Here is a 27,278-nt window from a genome sequence, read left to right on the forward strand (position 1 = left end):
TCTCTAGACATCAATGAAAAATACAACATTTTTTGAACATGCACGCCATGTACAGGCAAAAGCTAAGCGTGACTGTTGGTACAGTTATGAAGGAGAAGATGCTGTGGTTCACCAACAGTGACACAAAACTGTCTGACATTGATGTCAGAGGCTATTACATGCGAATAAATGTTCATTCAATAAAAGTAAATTAAACGCACTTTTCTTCTTTCTTTCTGGTTGCAAATATTGGAACCATGTTACTTTTTTTGTGTGTGAAAATTGCGTTCATGACAGATTTAGGTGCATATTCTTTGTTTGCCTTGAACAGGTAAAATATGAAAGCATTTTAACTTTCGTTATTGCTAGAAATGTGCTAATTTTTGGTGCTTTTGTCCTTTAACATTTATTTCAAGATGTAACAGTCACAACATATGCCATAACACGTAAAGTTATAGCCTGATCACTGGTGTTTTGAATGAATGTAGAGCAGTAACATTTCTCAGACAGTTTCTGAATATTCTTATAGAGAATTCAAAGCACCTAAAGGAATACAAATGAAAGCAATAATTTGCTAATTTAGTGTATTAAGTATACAAAATTATGCCCCTAGCTCCTAGTTCCCAACTTTTGTAGGTCAGATCATGCAAAAAAATATTATGAAGATTTGTTGGCGTCAATACTCGCCATAGTGATGCCCATGCTATGCTGGAAAGCAGTAGCTTCACAAGCTAAAAACGGGTAAGTACGTGCCTATTGTACAGGGAGCATCTGTTTTTGCTCATTGCAGCAGGCACACGGTAGCCAGATCAGGGATCTTGCAGAAGCCTTCTTATACTAGATTATTGCATACAATCAGCTTTTCTGAGGAACCAAGGTGGTCTAGTATGCATTTGCTGGTGCCTCCATGTGCTTTGCTTAGTTCCTGTACATTGCTGTACAGTAATATGAAGTGTTGCACATTATTGTACTGTAATGAATAAAGACACTTGCACAGGTGATGTCCAAAATGTAAGAGAGTAGACTGTTAGTTAAGCCTTGGTCAAAGGTTGGTTCGAAATCGACTGTGTGCTCTTGTGTGAATGAGAATCCCACAAGATGGGAAGGATTGCTTGTAATAATTTGTACATGTGAAGTCGAAATGCTGATGGGTAAAAACAATGCACGGTAGGAGAAACAAAGTTGCACTTGAAATTAGGCAAACACAATTATCAAAACACTACGCACTCGTGATCATCTACCGTTGTTTGAGGCATTGTTAAAACAGCCTAGACGTCCGATCGGAAAATCTGATAACCCAAGAGAAGCTTTTATGTTTTCATTGGTGCTGTCATTTAAAGATTGTGTCACCGAGTCGACCAAAGTGCAAATTTCGCATCGTTTTATTGAGGAAGTGCTAGGAGCACTAGAGGCGAGATTCAACGATACCTCCAGTTCAAGTTTTATTTTACCAGACTCTCCAATCTGCCAAAAATGGTCAACTCTGACAAATGGTTAATGTTCAGTCGTGATTTCAGACGGCGCATGATGATGCTAGCAGATGAATTCCAACAGAAATGTTTAACAAGGCATAGAAAAGATTTAGATCAAATTGATTAATTTCTACAGGCTAAATATTGAAGGCCTATTATAATTCAGTAACTATGGTGTGTTCATATTTCTGCTCATAAAAAATTCATTTGCTAGTTAGCGCTGTGCCAATCTCTTCATTTTTGTCATTTTCATCCTTTCATGCTGTATTTTAGTGTGTGAGCTGGAGAAGAAATGTGGCTGCATAGGCAAGTCACATGACGTAGCCAATCAGCGCAGCAGCTCACATTTAACTTTAGCTTTTGTTTTTCTTTCTGGCTCGCAGATGTGCTGCTGCTGTAGTAGTCACACAAGCAATCATGGCTTTGCAGCACGCATCAAGGTCAAGAATCTCGACCAATTCGAAGAAGAAATAGAAGAACTACAGTAAGTTTCATGGCAACTGCAAACTTAAAAAGTGGTTAACGTCAGACCACACAATGTTAAAGACACCCTGTTTAAATCGTTCGTGACTGCCAGCACACTCAATACTCCCATCAATGGTACTGCAATGTTTGCTAAAGCCAACAACATATTTTTTTCTTATCGAAATCTGCAAGAATAAGTTGCTTTTGGGAACCTGTGAGTGTGCCCAAGATCTGGCAGTGTTCGAGTCACATGGCTGCTGAAACATGCATTAATGGTGCAGCATCTGCTGCAGCAGGTGCCGCAGCAGGTGTGCACCTTCTTTGTCCATTATGTTTGTTTGTTTACAACAAAAAAAAAGTCACAGTTTTGCACAAAAGGTGAAGCATCAATTGAGATAGCAAATTAGTAGACAGCTATACGAAGTAAGGATAGTAGTTTTATCGTCCGCATAAACTCGTAAGCATTCGCTTACTAAGTAAATCAACAGGTATGGTGTCATGTCTGTACAAGAAGACAAACATATCTTATTCTATGACCGTGGAAACTCGCTGACAAAACGCTGGAGTAAGGAAGCGCGGCAGCAGCAGTGAGCAAATTGACCTTCATGCTGCTTCTCGCTTCAACGCAAACTAAGCAGCGAAAACACAGGGTAGACGAAGCTATGAGCTGTCAGCACACCTAGACTCTGCACTTATCGCAGATCGCTTTTGAGATAGGGCCCGTGCGACCAGGCCATACGCAGTAGGTGTCAGAGTAGCACACCCTCCCCCCAGTGCCTTGCACACGATGGATACATGGCGCACTTCCTCCCCGCTTTCCTCCCTTGTGCACGCGAGATTGAGCTGCCACTGTCGACTCACCCTCGCACGCTTTTACTTGCATATATGGCATAAGGCGCGGCGATGATGTTATCGCCCATAGACATTATACAGAACATCAAGGCGACGGTGATGCCGATGGTGAGGGAAGAAATGTGCTTGGAGGGTACATATGATTGCTATCGCAATAAAAGATCTGATGCACTTGGCGTCAAGCTTTAAACTGCTCTGGCGAGCAGTTCTAAATTCAGCTCAGGCCGCTTCCTTTGGCTCTGACCTACAGCAGGCTCCAGGTCCTTGTAATCTGAATTAGAGTGCAGTATAAATGAGCCAAAGATACCATAAAGATGTTGCAGTTTTACCTGAAAGGCAAAGCATCAATTGCGATAACAAATTATTAGACAGCCATATTAAGTAAAGATCGTGGTTTTATCAGTCTTATAGACCTATAAACATTTGATTACTAACTAAACAACAAACGTGGTGTCACGCACTCACAGGCAAACATGAACGCATCTCATGCAATGACCGCGGACACTTGCCATCAAAATGCTGGCTTGAGGAAGAGCGCCAGCAGCAGCGAACAAATTGCCTTTTGTGCTCCAATGTGAACTAAGCACGTACAAAGCCATCAGGCCTTGGCGCAACAAACTCTGTACCTACCACAGATCACTTTCAAGATAGGGCCCATGCGGCCGCACTCAGCCGAGTCATATGCAGCTGCCATTGGGAAGGAACGCACGCCCTGCTGCCTTCCACGTGATGGAAGACATTGCACTTCCTCTCTGCCTTTCTCCCTTGTGTGCGTGACATCAAGCCCCCATCCTTCTTGGCTTACCTTCTCACACTTTCACTTGCACCCACAGCATACAGTGCAAGGCTGCAATGTTATTGCCATAAACTTGATACAGCACATCACGGTGACTGGATGCCAACAACAGAAATTCCCCTGAAGTGTCCATAAATTTGATATCACAATAATAAAAGATGGTATTGCAGTGTATTACCAAATGGATATACGTAGTACTGACTCAGTACTTACAAAAAGATGATGCTCTGGCATTGCTGTACTCCATATATTGGGTTTGATCCATGGTTCTTGTGTGTGCCTCTAATCTCTGGAGAAAGAATGTGGATTAAATCTAAGCAATTTATCTCAACATCTAAAACACACTAAAAATAAGAAACACACGGTTCAAGTGCCCGTAATTATACTGCTGGCCTGTAATTTATAGTTATCAAATGTCATGAAAACGCACGATTATACATACATATCCACAAATGTATACATCAGCACGTAAAATGTTTAGCTCACATTAATTAGGTATGACAGAGAATGCACTTATGAAATATCTTTAGTATGATGCTGTCCAGCATTGACACTTTCATTTTAAAGCAGAACAATAAATGTGCTGTACACATAGCTAAGGGCACATTTCATATTGCCATTAAATAATGAGGAAGCATCATGGTAAAAAATTTAGGCTATCATGACAGCATGATTATCACAATGTGTGAAATAGGCTCACCATTACTAGGCACACATGCCAAAATTATGTTGCAAATGCATTCTGGAAAGCAGTAGCCTGTAATTCAGAGCTATGCAATGGTACCAACTGCCTATAATACTCAAGAGATAGAAAATTGTGATGCCAATGCTAATGCATAGTCATTCTCCATTTTCCACAATTTCATCAATGCAGTGATAATATTATATCCAATAATTATTATACTCACAAAATAAAGACTGCCCACTTTAGCAGGGAAATAATTAAGACAGAATACATGTTGCACTTTGCATGACTCTTGTTGACAATGGCAGTAGAGCAATTTTGGCATTTTCTTGCATTCTGCTGTGGCAATTATTTGGCAAGTTATCTTCAGAATTAATTATCATTTTGCACCAATATCCTGAAGTTAAAGTAACCACAATTTGCTAATAAACTGAGATTGTAGCAAGCCCATTACTGAGGGAGATGAGTGGCTGAAAGAAACTACTAATTGGACTGCGCTGGGGTGCACTCTGAAGACAAGGACAGACAAAGACAGACATATAAACATATGGGAGCATTTATGTTGATGTGTGCACCTTTCTCCGTCCTTGTCTTCAAAGCACCCCTCAGGACAATCTGCAATTCCAACTTGCCCAAGAAGCAGCACAACTAATCAGGAATTGCAAAAATTATATGCACAGAGTATTCAACAGACAAAGCTGTTTGTTCCTAACTGTACGACAAAAACACGAGGGGCAACAATACATAAATAAGAAAAATTGTGTAATGAGCATGCCACTTACATAGCTACATAGCAACATCTAAAGAAAAATCACTTTTTCATACTCCCTTCAGGCATCTATTAATTCTGTCCATTCAAAATTTTGTTTCAACCACATTTTTTGCATTTCCATAATCATGAAAAGCGCACACCTGCAGAACAGATTAACCGTTTTCAATTCTTCATGGGGTTTATCACATTTACAGAATATGGACTCCATGTAAAAATTTTTTACAGGAATGTCACATATGACCACACAACGGCTCCTTGTCTAGCATGCTTAGAAAGCACCTACACAGCCATCTGAAAAATATGGCCTGTGTAAAACATTTCAAGAACAATGAAGGAAGTGAACACTGCATGATGACATACTGACATCGAAAGCAAACACCCAGCCTTCTATTTTCCAACTAATTTTTCTAAAACACCTTATACTTTATAAATAATATTCAAACTTGCAGCACAAATCCAATCAGAACTGTTTCGAGATGTATGTAACACATTTTAAATATAATTATTTTCACCAGTGCTTTTTGCTTTTTATGCACTATTTTGGCATGCACAATTGTGCATATAGCACCTGAAGGGTATATGCAACATGCAAGTACTGTAAATGCTTTACTCTAGCAAGAAATACGAGGCAGTGCTTAAATGTTAAATGTTATTTTTAAACAGACCTTTGCTAAATGCACATATGGATATTCAGCTATATCAGGTTCTGCTCGTTCGCCATGAATGCTTATCAATGTTATGCAAGACTTGTAAGTGCTGCATGTCACGCACCTGATAATATTGGAAAGCTTGTGAATTCTACACAGATGAATTATCTGTGTCCATGATAGGTCAATTGTCAATGCATTTTAGGAAGTGCTTGAGCATCTTTCATTAATTTCAGTGAGGGATAAATCATTATGGTCCTTTTACACCTGTTTCATGCAAATCGAAAAATGCAAGCTGAGCTCAAGTGATTGATACTTGCCATTTCTCTTTCGTGCTTGACTTCATCAAATATAGACTCGCTGAACACATCTGCCAGCTCTCCTGTTTGATCAATAAATGAAATGAAGTCCCGGCAAATCTTTGTCCGCTTGAACTGAGGTGCGCCTTCCAATTTTACATCTGCCACAGCTGCAAAAAATCGAACCAATCACAACGCCAAATTTTTTCCTCAACATCTCCTCTTGCAAATGGAAAATAGGAACCATCGTGTTGAGAAATCTCCTCAAAAAGCCTTGTTCAGGAGCTGCAATGTCGTTATTTCGTCTCTCATCGACAAGACTTAAAGCTACACTGACCATCACCATAAAGCAATATTCAAATCAAGAAACACAATGGCAAAAACTCTTATTCATTGTTTTTTACCTCCATGCATAACAAAAAGTAAACCACCTATCAGGTCAGTCGAAAATTGTCTTCTTTTTCTTTCAAGCGAGTGCTCACACAACTGCACTACATCACCTGACAAAAAACAACCTGCCCAGGCAATGGAATTGCCATTCAAGCTTGCCAGGCTATTTGCCTGAAGTGATGGTATTTTTCTGTGGTCCCTAAAGAGTCTGTAATCGCACATTCTTGATATAATTTGGAGGTCCTATAAATGCTATGGCAATTAAAAAAATGTTTGTCACAGTATTTATTATGGAAACAGCTACAATGCCTTTGCCTCATGCGTGCCCTGACCCTTGCCCAACATGTGGCAAAAGTTTGATCGGCAGCACCGTGTCACCAGAGCAACACTCGGTACCATAGTTCCAAACAGATCATGCGTGTACTATAAGGCATAGGATGTACTTTCAAGAGTCCTTGCTCATAATCGCAAGTTCACATAACATATAGATTTGTCAAATAACCATAACTCAATATAGCATTTATCATTGTAACAGAAGTAAGCTAGAAATGTCCCAAGTGAAAAACAATAATTAAGGCAACAGGCTTGTGTAAGTTTTCTCTGCATGGTAAATGCTGTCAGCAGTGTATGCAGGAGTCCTTAAAAAACAAGAAAACAACCTTGACTGGCATGGCAATGTCGGTTTCAGCGTTTCTCCTGCCAGAAGACTAGAACAGAACACAGCTGTCAGCACATGCTCCCTTAATTAGTAACGCCGAAAAGAATGCAATAATAGTCATAAAGATAATTGTGTAGGCAGTAAAAGAGGTGACAAACATGCTTGCATGGTGCAGCAATAAATACATCATACTCTCTTTAAATAAAACCCTAAGAGACCAGGGAAATAAGTTACGTTTATAAGCAGCTTTAACTACCGAGAGATGGAGTTCAAGGGTACACAAGATACACTTTTGAAAGGGGCGCATATGTTACTATGAAATGCAGATAATTGGTGTAAAAACTCTAATTACAAAGTTTCTTGTAACAAAATATTTACTTGCACTCAGCTGCTGACTAGAGCTAGCAGCAGAAAAATTTTAAAAGGGAAAGTCATTTCGTAAAAATTGTAGTGTAGGAAACACTCTCGAAGTCATCGATAACATTGATATTTGTCTCTAAGGTGATCGCATTGCACGGGCTTTTCTGTGCCATCACTGGAAACGTTAAGCCAACACACAGCTCACGGACGTTGCCAAAACAAAGAAACCACAACTAGCCAAGACATTGGTAGACCCACATTAGCCACAGTGTAGTATCAAGAAAGGTGCAAAAAGTGACGAGTACATGCGAGTCCGTTATGATTGGCTGCTCACTTGCGCTTCCGGTAATATCATTAGTTCTCTTCACCCGACGCTGGAAAACGTGTGGTTCCATTTAACGCTTTCTAGCTGCATTGCCTTAATAGAAAACCTTGCCTTAATAGAAAACATGATAGAAAACAGAAAATAGCAAACATCAGGCTGTCAATCCCGTTTAAGCGACCATTCTGTTTGAGCGATTTCCTTTGATCGAGATTGCACAGTGTTAACGAAAACGCGTAAAACTGTTAACATGATATGCGAACGCATGAGTGTACTTTCGAGGAATTAAGAAAGAAAGATAAAAACAAGGTATGCTGTGGTGACGAGAGCACTGAAGATTTCGGAGAGTAATGTTTTGAAAACTGCCTGTATAAATTAGGCACAGTAGATATTTCAGTTTGTGACTGCTAACCTGTTCCCTATTGCCATTACAGGAAAAGGAGACAAGTCCTTTTCGTATTTTTTTCGATCAGTCCAGTTAACTGTAAAGCGTGCTTCTCTGTACGAACACCATCAATGAGGGTAAGCCACACAGAAATTTTAAAACTAAAGCTAAGAAATTCGCAGTTTCGCCCGCAAGGCGAAGCGTTAATAACGATAGCAAGCTATTAGTCAACTACATGAAGTAACGTTCGTAGGTTTATCGCTCGTATAAATTTCAATAAACATTCGCTGACTAATAAGCAAGCATGGTGTCACGCGCGCGCAGGCAAACATGAACCGATCTCACTCGATGACCGCGAACACTCGTCACAACGCTGGTAAGATGAACTGCAAAAACTCGCAAGCGTAGAGGCGACACAGTGATTGCATACCACGATAAGCGATAGGAAAAATTCACCGAAGATTACGATACTTTCTAACGCGAAACTTGAGCGCAGCTCTATACGTGTTTTCATTTCGAGATTTATTGGCTGGCACGGACAATCTGTCCAGTGCGGCACGTTGCGAACAGAGCGAAGTGTGGCGCGACTGCCTCGCTAATCTAGATATCGCGTGAGCCAGCGCGTGAATGACGCGTGGGCGCGATTAACAGCAGCCGCTGCCGACAGACTTCGCAGACGACGCGTGCTAACTCTGGCGCCATCTGGTAGCCATCATCGCCGCATTTCGCTTTTCTTCTCACCCTTTCGCGTTCCCCCTCATGGTTCCACTGAATTCTCCTCCTCCGCTTTCCTCCTCGCGTCTTTCATCTCCCACTGCACACCGCTCTCACTCTTTCATCTTTCGCTGCGCTCGTTCACTCGGTTACGCCGACGCCGACACTCGCCTCAAGAACACACGCCTAAGAGCTGCCCTCTAAAAGTACTGAAAAAAACGGCGCCTTGGGAATTGTGCAAGGTTTTCGTATGTCAAAGAAAGGCGATTACTACGTGAGCCTACGAGAGGTGCATTTTCCTGAAAACGAGACTAGCTTATTGAACCGTTTTACCGCTGTTTTATTAGGATTGCCACTTGGCCAGTTTTCCACCGGCAGAACCGGTTTTTCCCTCACAGTGTTGGCTGCCGGTTCGAACCCCCCACTTGTTCTCCATTTGCGGTTTTCCGATTCTACCTAAATCGTCACATCATAAGCTGCGTCGCAACGCTCTGTTGGGCAATCACTGATGTTGGACAACTGAACTGTCACAAATAAGTTCATTCCTAATTCATAAATGCGCCTTTAATTTCGTAAGTCATCATGTATTGCTGTCCTCATGTAATGCTGTGTTTTTCAGAGGCTATTATTAGGTCGTACGAATAAATCATTTACAACAATAACAGCATGATGATATTGTGCACAGTGCAAATAATCCTATATGAAACGTTTCGACAGATTTCAATCTCGCCAAAATTGTACTCGGCACATGGCCACATTATTTTCTTTTAGTTCTGTTTGTATTCTTGAATTTGGTACGTTTTACAACGTACAAGCCCTCCCTCCCCTTTTTTCCCTCTCACTTTTTCGGAACAAATTTATTTCTCTCGGCGAATGTGGCAAGTTTAACTGTTTATTCTCATCATGATTATGCGACGTCATTGATAAGAACAACCGTTGCTGTTTGTAATAAACTCAGTCTGAGTTTGTTCTGCCAGGTTTCTTTCGTTTTCATCTTTTCTTTCATGTGTAGTTGACCATTCTTTGTTCGTTTTGGTTTAGTATAAGACGCATCATTTAGCCAAAATCATGCAATGCTAAATTCGAGAACACACATTCACCTGACTCCGCTGAAGCGAGTGCCGCTGCTGTAGCCTCTTCGTCATCCGTAGGAAGCTTGGAGTAAATGTAGCCCTGCATGGACTTCAGCTCCAGGTAGCGAACTAAGCGGCTCAGCTTGACCTGCGCCGAAGCATGCAGCCAAAGCGCATGATGATCGAGTATCATACGTAGAGAAAAAATAACATTAAGAGAGAAAGGCAGAAACACCTGAGCGTATAGATCTACCTAAGCAGAAAGCAAGATTCCTGCGTCGGGGGCACTAATCAATGCAACGCCAGAATACGCAGGACAAGATAACTACGACTGAGCAGCAGGCAGCATTGTCTGTCTTTATAGCTTTCACCTTTTTATCTCTACTCCTGCTAACAAACTTACTGTCGACACCGACCAGAACTTGAGCAACGAAACACACGTACAGGACATGCTAAACTGCCTTCCTTCCCTATCACCGTACTTCACAAACCGGCTCTCTTTTCTTTTTCTTTTTTCGCAAACTATAACTGAATGAAACGATTTTAAAGATATACCACCTCTTCGAATTGTGTAATCTGTCTGCGACAACCTTATTTATGCTTTCTTTCTTTGCGTATACTCCTCTTGGACCCGCTTAAGGTCTGTAGTATGGAATGAATGAATGAATGAATGAATGAATGAATGAATGAATGAATGAATGAATGAATGAATGAATGAATGAATGAATGAATGAATGCACATCCGCCCAAGACATCCGCCAACCCCTTAATTGCACATGAAGTTCTACATGGTACGTCTACCACTGTTATATTACTACCATATTCAGCATTACGCTCAACTCACCATAGAACGAGCGATCAACAACTGCGATGTAAACGCGTCAGTCTTTGCGACGACAGCGCTGGCGCAGCACATACAAAACAGCGCGATTACGCTGATCTCTCGTGAACAATGCAGACAACGACGACAATGTGGACACTTCAACTGGCTCGGATCTTCGGGCAAGCTGCCGCGAAGATAGATTCCAGCACTGTACTAGACGCCCGGACGATGAGACGCTTTCTCACGCGCTCTTTTTGAAAGTCGATATTTGACCAGCGCGTGCGCACCAACGGCTTACATTACAACGATGCGTCGTGCAGTCTTCCTGGCATCGCCCACTTGAACACAAGCCAGCGTGCGACGCGGCCGAGCGCGTCAAGGGAGACTCCTTTTAGTTGCCAGGGCTTTCGCCGAGGCGACGGGTTGTTGCAGCGAACGCTTATCCCGGAACATTAAGGCACTCCTGAGAGATGCTAAATGCCTCCCAGCGAACACAGGGTAAACAAGACGACTGAGAGCCCGGACTCAATGGCGCAGAACGACGGCTCCCAGAGAGTGCCGATATGTCATGGCGAGGCTTGGAAGACCCCTTTAAAAGCTGCCAGGACAAAATGACGGACGCAAATAAGTGCGACTGGCAATTAAACTGGGACATGAAATGTAAAAAAAAAAAGAAGATGGTTTGGAGAACGACAACACTATAGGAAGGCATCGGAGCTTGTTGCGGACAAAACACGGGGAGCTTGCACCCCGTTCTGAGCTTAGCGCCGAACAAAAAGTAATAAGGAAAGAAAGCAAAGAGGGAGGAAGGGAGGCGCGGGTACAAGAAATAGCAGACACAAGGGACGAGAGAGATATTTAACGGGGCAGATGACGCGTTGCAAGGACAGTCTTCGTCTCGACTCATAGCGCACTTGCATCAGAAAGCAGACCGGGATAAGTGGCGCCGCAGCGCGTCGACTGAGAAGTACTCTGACGCAAGCGGGGGCAGCCAAATAAAAGGAGTCACACTACCACCCATGAAAAAAACTACACTACGAAGGCGTGCAAATACAAACAATGAAAAAACGAAGGAAACGGTTAGGTCCTGCTCACTCTCAAACCATTCTGCATCACATGACGGCGCTATAAAGACTTCCTAGCCCAGTTTTGCTTTCGTTATTTCTTACTCGAGCCTTTAGGGGCAGCTCGGCGTCTCGAGTCGGTCCGGCGCTGCAAAGCGTAAGAGCAATGCCAATGACGAGCGCACAGAGTCACGGAAATTGTCTCCCACGGAGCTTGAGAGAGACCCGATGTAAGGATCCGATCCACGGTCGGTGGGAAGGCGCTCACATGATGGAGCCCGACGGGCTAATCTTGGCTCGGCAAGTCACCTCGGTCATTTCTTGCCCATGAAGTCGCGTCGCCTAGCCAACACGTCCCGTTTTTGTCGGGTAAAGTCGACACGCGACCACACGAATCAAGACGACGTATAGCGACGACGACTAAGTATGAACGCTCCTTGAGGGCTCACCGGTTCCACTCACCTTGTCCTTCCGCATGAGGAAAAGGATGTCCTCGATGGCCACGGCTTTAGAGCCGCGAAGCGTGGCTACCTCCGCGGCCCGATGAAACTTAAATAGAACAAAATCGAGGGCACTTGTTAGACAGTCAGGTTGCTAATAAATACAGCTGCGACAGGCAGGTTGGTAATAATGACAGCTACAAAGCTCTCCGTGGCGGACGTGTTATTTATATATAATGACTTGGCGAATGTCTGCTGCAATTAAAAGAAATACAAACAATTTGAGAAACTTTCTGCAGCTCCAGCTCTCTTAAGTGATAGTGCGACTGAATGCGCAAACTAGAGGACCACGTGTGCACAACAGCGATAAGAACAACAATTACAACGACAAACACACAAACGAACGATATATGACAGCACAACATCGACAAGTTCTGGGGCTCGGGCTGAAATATGCACCGTTCAAAAAATGCTACGAACGAATGATATCGAAGCTTAATATATCAAAGCTTTGAACTGTCAAAGCTTTGAATATATATAATACTAACGCGCACACCGATGGACCAGTTGGCTTAATTTTTCCACTGTTTATAATGTTCTACGGCGTTGAGCCGTACACTGACAACGATAACAACATATTAGAGAGAGGAAGAGAGAAAGCAAGGAGAGTAAATGCAGGGAGGGCAACCGGACTAGCGTCCAGTTCGCTGTGTCACTCTGTGGACAAGGGAAAGGGGAATAGAAGAAAGAAGAGGGAGAGGGTGAACCCAACGTATACGCGAGAGGATGCACAGGGGCGCTGTAACGTAAAGGTATTCTAAACAGTTTTTATTCCATTTATGCAATCAGCCCTCCACGACTGGTCGAAAATTTTTCAGCCTGCCCCCGCTTCGCCTTTCTGTCACTCAACGTCACGAAAACCGCGAACCATCTCATATGACGTGGGCACACTAATTATGCATAATTAAACTGAAGGAAAGAAAAATAACTATGTCCGATTCTACACATTGTTTGATACCAGCCTTTCGCTGTTGGTGGCATGGTTACGGGCCGCGCCTTCTTCGGTGTTCTGTCACGTGACATTACAAAACCGCGAAAACTGACCAAGTCAAAGTGACGTGTATGCATTGAAGATGCATTATTATGCCGAACAAAGCTGAACTTCGTCTGCCTACCGATCGCTCTGGCACTGGCTGCTCGGAGTTGCTGGGGTGAACGGATTTATTTGCGTATATTAACAATTTTTACATGGCAGTATAACGTTGTCTAGTCTTTCATCAGGTATACGACATCACTCTACCAACATTTCTTCACTGAGGATCCATTTTAGCGACATTTCTAAACTTCAGTTGCTTGGCGCCGCGAGTTTTGAACAACTATCACAAGCTAAACAAGGAGCAGCGGGCCAACCCCAGACGCTGGCACCACCCTCTTCATCCGGCTGTCTGCTTTCACTGGGCTCGCTTGGCCCCACCGAAACGCTCTCCATTCCTGCTTACTCCTGGCCTCTTTGTCAGTCTATTAGATAAGAAAAACCTGTCAAGGTAGGCAACGTTATTCCTTTTGAAATTGAACAAAGGTGACCGCGTATAAATGCGGAGAGCACTTGATTGGGTGGTTCAAACAACGCTGCAGGTCACCGCCCGATGCTTACGTCGGCGGTGACGTAAATTTGACGCAAGGAGATTGGAATACAAACAGTTTGGAAGACTTTTACGTTATAGAGCCCCAGGATAACTATAAACGATCGCTTAGGTCTGTGCACTTTAAGAACTGCACAAGCACAAGCTTTTTCTGTCAGCGACGGATGTGGGCACGGTAAAGCCGGTTTAAAGTTGTCCGGAGAGATAGGCGTTGAACGTCGCAGCGAGAACATACACACAACAGGTGCTCGATGGTTTCCTCGCACCTACAGATTACAATACGGTAGGAGCAAGCGCTCGTAAACGCCACTTCCAGCCAGCAACATATAAGGAATAATAAACATAGCTATTGTGGAGGCGAGGCCTTGCAGTACGAAATATTTTTGCGCTTATACCGGGCACAACACAAATTACTGATATCCGTTAACAACAACATTCGAGCACATGTTATGTGCGGCGCTAACTCCTGATAACCAACGCCATTGTGCGGGAATCAAACGCACAAATTTTTGACGCCAGTCTGGCTCATCCCGCGCGTGACTCCATGCTATCAGAAGCTTTCAGTACAGCACACCGGCATCAATAGAGCGGCGCACATCCACGTTGTCACTAACAGTTGTGAGCTCTGTACCTAAGCCCACAGCGGTATAGTAATAAAACGGTGCAGCGACCAGTAGTGCCAGTTTGCTTCGACATTCTTCGCTTTCATCGGTCGCGTTTAACGAAAGCGCCCACCATCGCCGCCGCTTTGTGCTGGATAACTTATGAACCAGAAAAGAGCGCTAGTAATTAATTCATTCTATCTTTCTCAACAAATTTTTCGCGAGCAGAACGACACAATTAACCTTCGGGGATCTGTGAAGGGCCACACGGGTTGCCACGACGTAGGGTGTAGAGGCGGCGGCCAGGCTTTCGAAACTATCGAAGTGAGCTGAAAGCAAGAAACAACAATGTGCACGCGCTCCCCTCCTCCCCCGTCCCTGGTAACCCGGCTGCAGCTTCACGCTCAGTCGCCCCAACCAGAAACGTACGGGCGGGCACGATAGCTAGTCATCGGGATCTCACGTTCGTCTCTCTTTCTGCGGCTTGCGCTTCTGAGTGCAGTCGGTCTCTTCTCGGCGTACAAAGATTCCGAGAGGCCACCTCGCCGCTGCTAGCTCTCGGGTAGCAGCAGCAAATGGCGCGCCATTTCTGCTAATGCGCCAAGTCCATCAGGCGGGCGAAATTTCAAAAGTGAACGGCGAAACACTCTAAAGGGAAGAAAAGACATCGCGCGTCGAGCGGCAAGAGTCATCTACATATAAGCCGGTATGCAAAGTTTTTTTTCTCTTCCCTCCTCCGGAAAATGCTACGCGCGGTGCTGGTCTCGATGGCGAACGATGCGTATAAATATGCATGCGCTTCATCCCCCCCGCCCCCCCCCCCTCTGCCTCCCACCAGCACACGACGGCCCCTTGAACCAATGCTCTCTGCGCCTGTCCAAGACGTACAACGAATGCTGATGCGAGAACGGGAAAGTCGTTCGTCGTCGACGCACCGTATCGGAGGCTGCTCGTGTTCGAGGGGCTTCGGATGAGGAAGATTAGGGGAAAAGAAGTAGGAAACAAGCCGTAAGCGAGATACCGTCACGTGGCCAGCAACCTCCGCCTCCCGAAGCGGCAAAGAAACGCCCACGAAGAGAGAGCAGCAGCTTGGACGTAAGGAGAAGGAGAAGAGGCAGAGACCAAGCTTTTTAAACGTGTGCTATACATCACACAGTTTCGTGGCCAGGAGTTACGACGGTATGAACGCCTCTGTTAGCTTTTGAGACGCTGCGAAGGAAAAAAAAAAGCGAGACAGATGCACCGTTTCCCCAGGGTCGAAACGGTCCTTAGATGTTCGCGGCAGCTTCTTACAGATCATCAAAAATTCACGAGTGATGTGCATCTCTGCCGTCAACGTCGGATGAGGCATAGCGATGGTGCTGCGGTGCGGAGAGGGTTAGACGTTGCCATTTTATTTTGTGCGCTGCTTGTTGCCCGCAATGGGTAAATCGTCTGCACTTTCTTGCATCCAGCAACCTCCAATAGCAGCTACGCACGTCTCACTTTGCTCTTTTGCTGGAGCAATCGGTCTGACCAGGGCGTCATACTAACTAAATATTCTTGAAATATACGCCATTCTTCGCAATTAAAGCCGCTGCGCGAAGCTATTGCTGTGAACAAATCAGGCAAATCAATAATAATAAGAAAGAATGAATGAGAATCGAATTTACCCCAGTCGTAGCGAAAAATTCAATTAGCTAAAGCAAAGGAAAAAGAAAGAGGCCTGCATAGCACGACTTCGAACTTGTAATGAAGAATTGCATACGTAGTTGCGAGTGAAATAACGTACCCCGCTGAACTTGAGAAGGCAAATTATTTTCATGAGGGTGTCGTTAACATAGTCACATAAATAAAACATGTCATTAAAAAGGTAAATAGAAGAAAAAAGGAGAGAAAGAAGAAATACGAAGTCAGGATATATATTTAAAAAAAAAATTGTTGACAAAAGCTGCCGCTAAACACGCCCGGAGCCTTTGGGCATCGAAAGTTCTTCATCCGCTACTAACGCTAGGGCGGAAAAGAAGAGAAAAATATGAAGAAAGAAGGAAATGTTCACGACGCTCATCCATTACCTTCCTTTCTTACACAAACAACGCAAAGCAGGAGCAAATATGAAGCCGTCGCGCGCTCCTGTTTTCCGCTGTCACAGAACACCGCGAAGACGCTCCGGCAAGAAAAGAAGGGTTTGCACCGACCGTACTGGCATCGCATTCGCGCCCATATGTATACGTCGTCGCCTTCGTTCCATCAGGGGTGGGCATTGTCTCGAATGTCTCCTAGCGCGCGTCGGAAAGGCCGGGTCCCGCTAGAAGATTCATCCCGCGAAAATGCGTGCATCTCGAAAAAAAAAAAATCGCTTAGGACGCGGGCGGCGCGAAACGCACGCATGTAACGCGAGTCGCTCGTCGGACCGGCGGGCGCGTCGTGTTGCGACGTCGCGTAATAAGTACAACGACGGCGTCTTCTCCCGGTGGCCCCCGCGCGATACTCGAACGAAACGCGAGGTGACGGAAGGATCCTCCCGAGACTGCGAAGATGACTTTCGACGAGACGAAATCGCGGGATCGTGTATACGGGAATGGGGAAACGCCGGGAGGACGAGTGGCGCAATCCGCTAAGGTGGGAAATTAGGAACAGCTGCTGAAAGTCATAGGGAAGAAAAAAAATACACGTAGATAGATGAAGCAAGAGCGAAATCCTTCAATTATTGACGCCATACGGTAAACACGCAACACACGGAAAAATTACAATTTGCATCCGTGAGACATGGCACTGCACACGTCAAAGCCCTGCACCGTCTTGGATCCATGGCTTGCACCTCCACGTTATCATCTTTCAGGCGGAGAAGCAAACACACAAGATGGGAATTATCTGGGAACGGGCGTCGGGTGATCGTGAAAGCGGAGGTGGTCCGCAAAAGATCGAAGGAGAGACCTTCAGAATGTAAGAAGCGCTAAGATGGCACAGCAATAAACACTAAACAAGAAAGGAAAAAAGGCAGCTTAATGGTAATTAGATGTACGGCCCCAAGCCCATCTGTACAAAACACGGAAGCGACTAAGCTCAGTACGGCTAGAAGCCGGACGAAAAGACTGGACGAAGAAGGTCACACAAGCACTGCATTAGCGTTGACTTCGAGAATGGTTTCGCGAAGTGTCGATGTGTTTGCGACGCCGTCGGTATTCGTAATCAAAATGGCGCATGTTTATAGTGCGAATTCAATCGCTTTCTGCAAAGTCTATCTTCCACACGTATCATTTCTGTGTAGCATCGGCGTCGTCCACTTTGAAGGAAACAAAATGCATCTCTTAAATATCTTCTGACAAATGATTTACTCCACGATGGCCGACTATTGAAAAAAAAAATCACGCTTGGAAAGAAATAACGCATGATTTCGCTACTCACCACACACTTGATCTGCTGCGTCACGATGTCTTCCACCAGTTTGACCGACTCGAGAAGGGGTTCGCGGCTGTCACCAAAGCCATGCCTGTGCACGACAGAAAGACAGAAAGGGGGGTGCAAGAAGCGGAAGATCGTTTCAGATTTAAATCAGTTTTATTCACTGCTACATTTCGCCATAAAGGTACACGCACAAACGGCTTGGCCCCATTCATAAGTCATTAACAAGTGTTTGGTTCGTACAACAGTCAATAGATTCACAAAGCAATTCGTATGCAAGAACGGATCGGAAGGACAAATTCGGTATATCGTGATGGCACAATTGGCATTAGCAAAGACACTTGGCTAATAACAAACAGCTCCTACGAACGAAATGCTTCGTAGAATCGAACACCATACGGCCGAATTCACAAAGCAATTCGCACGCTAGAGCAGTTCGCAAGAAGCGGCTTGAGCCATTCTTGAGAATGAACATAATTTTCATGAAGGCCACACGCTAATAATAAAGTGTTCTTACGAAAGAAAAGAGCTACGAATTCCGCCCCCAAGTGTCTATGCTTTCCGTTCATAAGATGACTTCGCCATTGATTGGCTTTTCCACTACCAACTCGCTCACTGTAACTATTCTAGTTTTCTATAACGTTCGCTATAACTACTGACTAGCGTCTGTTCAGCCGTCATTGCAGACGAATGTCGCTGCAAATCCAGGCCGAGAAAACTACAGCATAGTACAAATATCGAAAAATATTCGACACGTTCGCGCCGACCTCTGGAGTATATCGCCGCCTTGGGTGCGCTGATGCCAACGGGTGCCTTTCTACTCTCTCTTGAGCATGGCGTATACCTTGCACGCCTGAGGTCTTATGTAGCGTGAGAAACTGAACTTTCGCGAAATATTCCAGACAGTGCAACGGCATCAGCCATGTGTCTGATGTCGACGATCACGGTTTCCCAGAACCACGACAGCCGAGAGTGAATATGCCGACGGGGTCGGAGGAGGGCTCGGCGTCGGTGCAGTGTGACAGAGGCGCCCGCACGAAGGTAAAAAAAAATGCTGTCGCCGACAGTCGGCAGGCCGAAATCGGTGTCGGGTCGGTCTAGTGTGAATGCGCCTTAAGCGGCGCCGACTCCACCCTCGATGTGTGCGCCGAGGAGGAAAGTGAATGTCGATAAAAAAAATGCAGCAGATCCAACGTGCCTCGTTCGCATCTTTATACAACGGAGCTTTCCGTAAATACATAAGGAGTGCTGAAACAAGTGTGTTTTTTCTACGTGAGCGCAAAGCGAAACCGAACGCTTTATGTGTGTATTTTATAGAGGAAATGCAATGTCTTGCAAACGAAACACATCAGTGTAATGTAACGGTTAGTCACATGTGTTCGTGGTGGAAACTTTGGTGTTTTGGCGCTGAAGTTGGAGCACCCCTTTCTGCGCCATTTGTTCGGAGTACGCGACCTCCCCTTGGAGGCGCAAATGCGACCGTCCACGCAGTTGACATGGGTCGCAACGCATGCGCAACGTGAGGCTATCTCCTCCGGCGCCCTCTATCCCTCCTCATTACGGCTTTCCGCTTCGCCGCCTCCTCTCCCTTTCCACCACCCGCCGAGGATCCGCATGCGCCGGCCGGCTTCTTCCACTGCTGCGGGCGAAGTAGTGTGCCACAGCTCCTAGATGGCGCAGCTGTCTCGCAGCCGAGAGATAGATATTAGTAAGAGGCGATCGGAAGATTGGTGGAAGAAAGGAGGGAAACAACAAAAAATGGAGATGTACAAAAACAAAGTTCACAATAGGGGGTCAGAAAATTTGGTTATTGGAACTCATCGTGGTTTTTTTTCTTATCTTTTTTTTAACCTGGGTGGGACATTAGGCAGTATAATAGCAATAGCTTGGCGGCGAAACTCACCAACCCGTTCCAAGGGGACGCTCATAACGTCCATCCATCTACCCGAGAAAATGACAAGAGCCTGGTGGGGCTACCCCCCGCCCCGTTTCAAAAGGGACGCTCACAGCATACTTCCATCCATCCATCCGTCGAGTGAGCTATGCGGCGAGAACGCACGAGCAACAGCAGCAGACGGCAGCTACGGTCAGTAAGAGAGGCGAAGGGGGTGTTCTCAAGGAAAGCTTTAAAACCCGCCGTCATTTAGCTATGAGAGCGCGGTCGACTTCTGGGCCGCAATTTTGTAGCGATGCATTCCGCTCGATTATATATGCCGCCTTTGTCATCCACCGTTCACGGCCGGCTGATAAAATTTATAACGCAGGCAGAGCGCCACTTACATTACTGACGAAGCGCAAAAAAGCAATGGCACCAGAAAAGGCATCGCTACAAAACCGCGGTCGGGTTATGTTGCCAAAGGTTGAAGATCCGGTTCATATATTGATTGTACTTTCGTTCATCAGTGCTGACAGCATGCCAATGGCCGAGATACGCACTGACGAGGTCGTAGGCAAGCGGACCTGCGCGCAGGAACGCATGGACAAACTACGGCTTCATTTTTGGACTGATCCCTTTCGGCGATACTTCCACTTTCGCGACATTTCGCGCGACTAGCACCGGACGCGTCGAAAGACGATGGAGTTCCTGGCGCAGTGACAAGAATGCCGTCGCTCGTAGACGTCGACGCGTATGACGCTAGTGACGCGAAATCTCACGGAAGTAAACGTAACTCCGAATGTGGCCACCCGAGAATATGGCACTTTTTTAGCCGCTCGTGAAACAGTGACGTATCTTCTGGCGAATTCGAATATTTCCGACTCCCGATTTTTCCTACTTTTAGGCGGTCCCTGTCGAGCCCGAATTTTCGGCCGGCGACGTATAGACAACGTGAAGTTCGATTTATGAAGCCGCTTTGGTCATGCGCGCTATGCGCGTCTGCAGACCACTGCCGCTACACACGTAATGTGAAGTCGCTAATTTTGGCACACTTCGGCACAAAGTCATGTTTGTTTCTTTTTATCAGGCAATCTCGCTCGGCGCATTTGGCGCAGGAGTGGGAGCATTGCAAAAGGACAAATTCCAAACAAAGCAAGTGCGACTTAAGAGAGTTAGCCAGTTCGGTGATATTAAAAAGGCACCATAGAAGTATACATCCGCAAATATATGGCGCCAGACTTCGGTAACCAGCGAGGAGAACGCTATTATCGAACATGAGAGAAGGCGACAACGGCAGCAGCAGAAGTTGCGAGCACGGAACAAACAAAATCAGTCACAACAGCAGAAAGAATAAAGAAGAAGGTTCCGAGCTCGCATAAACACAACACTTCACTTTTCGCTGCTTCACCATTCAGCCACAAAAGCTGTCCGAGCCCCACGGCGTAATGACATCGGTTATACGTGAGCAGCACAGCTTTCAGATGCAGCTAACGTATTCGCCATTCAAAAGGGGCGGCGAGTCAAGCACCGAAAACCATGACCTTGCAGGCCGGATCGGCTCAGTTTAGCTAAGCGTGGACAGACATCATGCTGACAGCAACCGGTAATAACATACTGCGTTACGTAAAGAAAGTAAAGAACATAAAATAAGTTAGCACGCTTCCTATAGAAATGAGCGAATGGGTGATAAAGAGAGAAAGTATTATGCCCTTGCATGTATTTGACAAAGCGGGCTAGGAACTGAGGGGGCAGAGAGACAGATGACCTGTGATGCGTGGAATGGAACAAGGACAAAGAAGAAGAAAAAAAATGAAAAAGAAGATGGAAGAAACAGCGCGAAGCTCAAGAAAGTGGCGCGTTCCCTTCCACCTTCTTTTCCCCGGCACATTCACCGTATAGGTATCCACGCTGCACGCATAATCTGCGCATACATCCAAGGAGAGAATGCATAATGAATGACAATAACTCAGCGGCTCCATCGACGCGATGAGAAGAACAAGGAGACGGCCATCGAGGTGGGGGTGAGAGACGGGAGAAGTAAAGAGAAGGGGAAAGGAGGGCGACTGCGGCGTCGTTAGTTCCGAAGGGAAAAAAATGAAAGAACAGAAGCTCGGACTATATATGCGCTCGATGCCCGAAGAGTGCTGTGGGATCTAGAGATCCGCATCAGGTACCCGCGCCCCTTTGTGAGAGAGGTTTGCCGACAAATAACAGAAGGAAAAAAAAAAGTAAAGGAAGACACACACGAGAGAGCAGCGCCTTTTGCCGCGATCGGCCAATTCCGCCAGAAGAACACGATCTTGGGAGAGACAAAAGGGGCAGGCTGCCGCACACGGGATCGAAGACGAGAGTCGATCGCCATCGTCCGCTCCGCCGCCGTTGTGATTAGCACGAGCTCGCCGAACTGCGCAGCTAACTCCACACCAGCGAACAGAATGAGGGGCGCAAATTTCGGGAAAGCGTATGCACTGCACGCTTGCTGCACAAAGCGTGACGCTAGAGTGCGCACCGGAAGTGGAGGCTGCATGCACGCCAGCAGCGAGGTTTGAAATGACGTCAGTAGCGAGTTGGCTTGAATTCGCTTTCCAGTATACAGATAAGGAGAGAGAATAATATATTTAAATGATGGCTCTAGGCTGATTTGGGGAAGCGGATAAGGAGAGTCAGCATGTTTCAACAGTTAAGCTTATTTGCACTTGCACTCACGAACTTGAGAAGTAGAGCAGGGAGCGTCATGAAAATGGCATGCTGCCTCGATACTGTCCTCGATACAAGTCTGCCGCTCACTGATACATTCTTCTCACAGAGGAAAAGGCCAGAGGTTTTACGACAGTGTATTGCACTCGGTGTTACTTTGGCAACTTGACTTAAATGCCAAGGCGAATTACGCTAAGTCGCTTGTCGTATCCCGGCTTCCTAAAAAACAAACAATTTTCTCAATTCGACTTTTTCGCTCAAGCCTACTTTGAAGCTCAGTATGCGCTTCACTAATTTTAACATACAGATCTTTCTTCCTTTCTCGAAACCGACTGCAGCAAGCAACATCGACGATTCTTTCGTTCAATATCTTGAATGCACCAGCTATGTCGCGCAATCTGCTCGCACATGTCTGCAAATGAACCCGTCCTGTCTCATGCACAAAGCCTTCACAAAAAGGCACGGGCGGCTTAAAAAGAGGAGGCACTGTAGAGAACGATGAAATACTACATGTAAGCTTCTGTGCGATTGTTCTCCGTCGGGCAACTACAGCAATGCTTTGGTCTGCTACACCGTTCGCCTTTGTTGCAAACGCATCCGATCCCTTCTTTTATACCTGGCATGGCTAGAAGCACGCGCGGCTAGTGGAAAGCAACGCTTTATTTTCGCTACGCATACCCAAGCGCGCCGCACGCGCACAAGCGGAGCTTGTCAAAATAAAATATGCGAGCTCATTCCTCATGCGAACAGACTGAGCTCGTCAGAACTCTTTCAATCCCTACAAACGACGGGAGCGCGGTAACGAGCTCGCCTCGTCCAGACGTGAATAAGTTTCGCAGTCTACATAGTGCACGCCCGTCGTCGTCACAAGTTCAAAAGCAGGGGGGAGGGGGAAAGGATGGGAAAGCGGCTCTGCGATCCGAGACTATATAGGGACGACCCAGGAACAAAGTCTCGCGCAAGTTCGCAAGTCTACACGACGTATACACGACGCAAATCAAAGGGATGTGGCGCGCGTACAACAAGGAGTGGCTTTTCGTGGTCGTTATTTTCAAAGCCCGGCAAACAAAGACTTTCCTTTTTCTTTCTCTCTCTCTGTATCACTCTCTCTATCTCTCAGAAAATCCCAGCCCTAGCCGGGCCTAATCAGGAAATTTCTGCTTCGCTTATACGGAAGAACTGCGTTAGTATGCATGCATCGTGCATAGTGGAACAAAAAACGCACGAGCTCTGACGAGCACGCGGCAAACCTTTTCGTATATATAAAAGGAATGGCAATGGGATAAAGCAGCTGTTATCTATACAAGTGGATCGCATGACAAAGCGCCTGACACACTACGACTGCCCTTAATAGTCCTCACGCGATGGAAAGCAACCGCGCCTCGAACAAAAAGGGAAACCAACGGGGGGTGAGCGTCGGTAGGCCGCGGACCGAAAGTATATTTCTCGCCGCCGGCGCTCGACCGAGTCGCGAGGCCAGTGCGACGCGCGCTTCCTCACGAACGAAGCGCATCACCCTCTCTCTCTCTCTCTCTCTCTCTCTCTCTCTCTCTCTCTCCACTCGCCACGTGCAACGCCGCTGGCTCGCTCTCATCACACTCCAAAACACACAAGCAAGCGAACAGCGAAGGAAGGAGCAAAATGGTCCAACGCGGCGTTAAAACTAACGCGAGGCCCAACAGCGGCGAACCAGGCCGGCGGCGGTGTGCGTTCGCGGAAACGAAAGGCGCGCGCACCAGTCTGCCCCGCGAGAACGCAAAAGGAGCGAAAAAAAAATGGCAAAACAAAAAAAAACGAGAATCTAGAAAAATAAAACCGGGAGAACCAATGTTCGGGCAGTCAGAAAGCCGCGGCCCCCGAAGCTACGGGCTGCGCATGCGAGAGGGAGCCGCAGCGGTGGCCGGATGAAGCTCGGCGTTGGAACAAACAGCGCCCGTGCGGTGTATACTCGCAACGAGAAGCTATAGTCACTCGGGGAAAAACAAACAAACGAGAACAACGTACAAGGGGGCAAACCAGCGAAGGCAGGGAGCGGTTTGCGTGGAAACGGGGAGGAAAGCAGGGGAAGAGGTCGCATTCGCGGAGTTGCGGCAGTATACGCTCGCTGCCAGCTCGACTGCGGCAACCGAGCTCGCCAAACAAACCTCCGAGGACTCGGAAGCAAGCGGGAAAGGATACGCAGTTGCTAGCGCAAAAGCAGGGAAGCGGCGTCCCGTACACGCGTGGATAAGATTGGGGAAGAGTAGGGAAGAGTTTAGGGAGCATGGGAGTAGAACAAAGAGGGGAGAGGAGGGGGGTTGGTTTGATCGCGGCGGGTATATAGGCCCCGTGTCGAGCGCGTGGTATATGCGAGTTTGGAGAGAAAAGCGCGCGCTCGGGAGACCGAACGCGGCAGGCACGCCAAATGATCTGCATACACGGGAATTCGCTTTGCGACTGGCCCGTAAACGAGCGGTAAACAAAAGGGGAGGAAGCTCTCCTGCATAGGGAGCACTGGGGGGGGGGGGGGGGGGAGGCTCTATAGAACAACTACAGGAGACAACGCGGCAGGCATACGCATTCTCGTCCCCCCTGCCAAAGGAAAAAAGGCAGCATGGCACGGGAAACACATGTTGTCATAGAATCGTGCGTGCAAGCTGCGCGCGTTTTCAGAACGTATAAGCTGTTGCATGAAGTTCTTTTGATCCCCCCACGAACGAAAGATGCAGCGTGGGTGCATCTACTGTTGACGTGAAGCGGAGTCGCGCGTGCTGTTTGCGATTGCAGAAAGAACAACCATCGCTCCTGCGCTTACAAAACATGTCGAAATCCCCTGCTCTCGATCCGTCACTATAAGCTGTAATGTAACGACAATGTGTGCTATGGTATCATCCCCGAAACGCTTGCTGTTTGAAAAACTAAGGGCTGTCGGCGTTATCGGAGCGAAAGCACCTGCTGTTTTATTTGGGAAGAGTGGCCCGAAATCTCCAAGTCACTTCTTTAACAGGAACCCAAGGGAAGTGTTGCGCCGAGTGCGTGAATTTAGCCCTGACAAAATTAATAATACAGAACAGAAAAAAAAAGTACGGGGTCCAGCTATATGTACGCGTCTGTCTCTGCGGTTTATTCACTCGCGCCTTCTCTCTCTTTTTTTTTTCTGTGCACACCACTGCTCCCGCGAGCGCATCACTTCGGGTTTTCACGTTCGAGCTTCAAATGCCAAGCGAGAACTTAAAGAAGAGCGTAGTGCTTGCATAAATCTGGTAGCCCTGTCCCGCTCTACGCTTTAAGTGTAGGCCAAAGCGTGTTCCAAACGTCAGTAATTTACAAAATTAGACGAATTTTGACAATTAGGGTGTTACCCAACTGTTATATAAAAGAAGGGTAGCCACTAGAGAGTAAAGTAGGTTGGCCTTGACTACCTTTTATTAAGCAGCATTATTCACGGCTCGAAATCGTGAGCCGTTGCAAATTGTTTACACGCTCCAACGCTCGCCGGTCAAAATAGCTCCAGCAAGCGGACAACGGGGTCAGCAATGAACAGCTTCCAAGATGCGAGCACAGCGGTCATATATACGTGACACGCAATAGTGGCAGCAAAAACAAGCTGCAGCGAGCGAGAGGCGCTGAGGGTGAAGTGTCATCCTGTAGACAAGGAATCCCCATCACAGGAAACATTTTTACAAAATCACAACAAATACAGGCGCGGCGATATGAAGCGACAGGGGCTCGAGATAAACAAAAGCAGACTGGTGTTACAGTCCCCTTCGATATCGTCACATGCAAACGCGCAAGGCGATTTCCAATATTTCTCTAGCACAACCTCAAGCGCATTATTTACTCTTTTGCACCTCTCCTTGAGTGTTTGTTGCATGCGTTTATGACCCGGAAATAAACAAACATTTCCGTTGCTACACAACATAGCGTTGCCTGCTCCTCATGAATTTCACAACGCACCTTTACAAAGCCCACTGAGGCTCTCCCTACCTCCCTCCCCTCTTCCCCTACCCACCGTCACCAAACGGAGAAAAACGATTCACGTCGGCAACTCTCCCCGACGGTTCGGTCAACCCATCTTCTGCGACTCGCTTCTTCATCATCCACCGTGCACGCAGTTTCGCCATGCCTCTTTACGCCCGAGCAGTATATTCTTTCCATCTTACGGCGAGCATTCTCCCGCGAGTTGGTACGTATACAGACGCTCGCTGTTCGCAGGCACTCCGAAAAAGCGCGTCTGCCCACATAAGCGGGCACACTTACCCTATCCCCATATGTACACCCGAAGCCCGTTCCTGCTTGCCCCGGGAGAGTCGTAAAAGCGTACAGGACGGGCTTAGTAAACAGTTTTGAGCTTCGAAACGCCGCGGAATGAGTAAGCAACAAATATATGGACGAAGAAAGTGAGAAGGGAACTTCGTGAACCAAGTGTAAGGGGAACGGTATAGGCGAAAACAAAAACACCGGCGCGGGTGGCGGGGACGCCTACTTGATTCTCGGTTCCAGTCGGCTGCCTCGTTTTCGCCTCTGCCGCCGCGCACGACAAGTGAGCACCGCCACTACGCCCTCTTTCTTTTCTTTTGCTTTGGCTAGGGCCGCCTTTTCTTGCCACTTTTCTTCGCGTAAAAGTGAAAAAAAAGAAAGCTAACAAATGAGCAAACGGAAAGTGCGAGAACTTTGTGGAAATCAGCGCTTACGCACACCGCTTTGCCTATATACGCACCATGTTCACGTATACAGCTAGCTTTGCATACTGCAGAGCGAGGTGACAAGCGCTCCCTCCGCGGCAAAGTCGCAACGTAGTAAGCGGTTGTTTCTTAAAACTACGTAAGGATGGGAAGAAAGGCAGTTGCTGCTGGACGTACTGTACCTGTCTAGCACGAGCGATTCACACCTAAACGGAG

General features: G+C 46.5%; 1 protein-coding gene across 13 annotated transcripts in view; it reads right to left on the reverse strand.

Annotated features, from left to right (window-relative positions):
* The window catches only part of LOC135906374 (transcription initiation protein SPT3 homolog), a 585,543-nt gene that overhangs the window by 27,660 nt on the left and 530,605 nt on the right, over positions 1-27,278 (reverse strand). For all 13 annotated transcript variants that reach the window (XM_070538893.1, XM_065437734.2, XM_065437736.2 and 10 more), the window contains 5 exons: positions 17,829-17,913; positions 12,219-12,305; positions 9,897-10,017; positions 5,989-6,137; positions 3,778-3,853 (listed from right to left, as the gene is read on the reverse strand). In XM_070538893.1, coding sequence (XP_070394994.1) covers positions 3,778-3,853; positions 5,989-6,137; positions 9,897-10,017; positions 12,219-12,305; positions 17,829-17,913 — 518 coding nt within the window. The remainder of the gene's footprint in view (positions 1-3,777; positions 3,854-5,988; positions 6,138-9,896; positions 10,018-12,218; positions 12,306-17,828; positions 17,914-27,278) is intronic.

The sequence above is a fragment of the Dermacentor albipictus genome, chromosome 5 (assembly GCF_038994185.2).
Source record: "Dermacentor albipictus isolate Rhodes 1998 colony chromosome 5, USDA_Dalb.pri_finalv2, whole genome shotgun sequence".
Classification (NCBI taxonomy): domain Eukaryota; kingdom Metazoa; phylum Arthropoda; class Arachnida; order Ixodida; family Ixodidae; genus Dermacentor; species Dermacentor albipictus.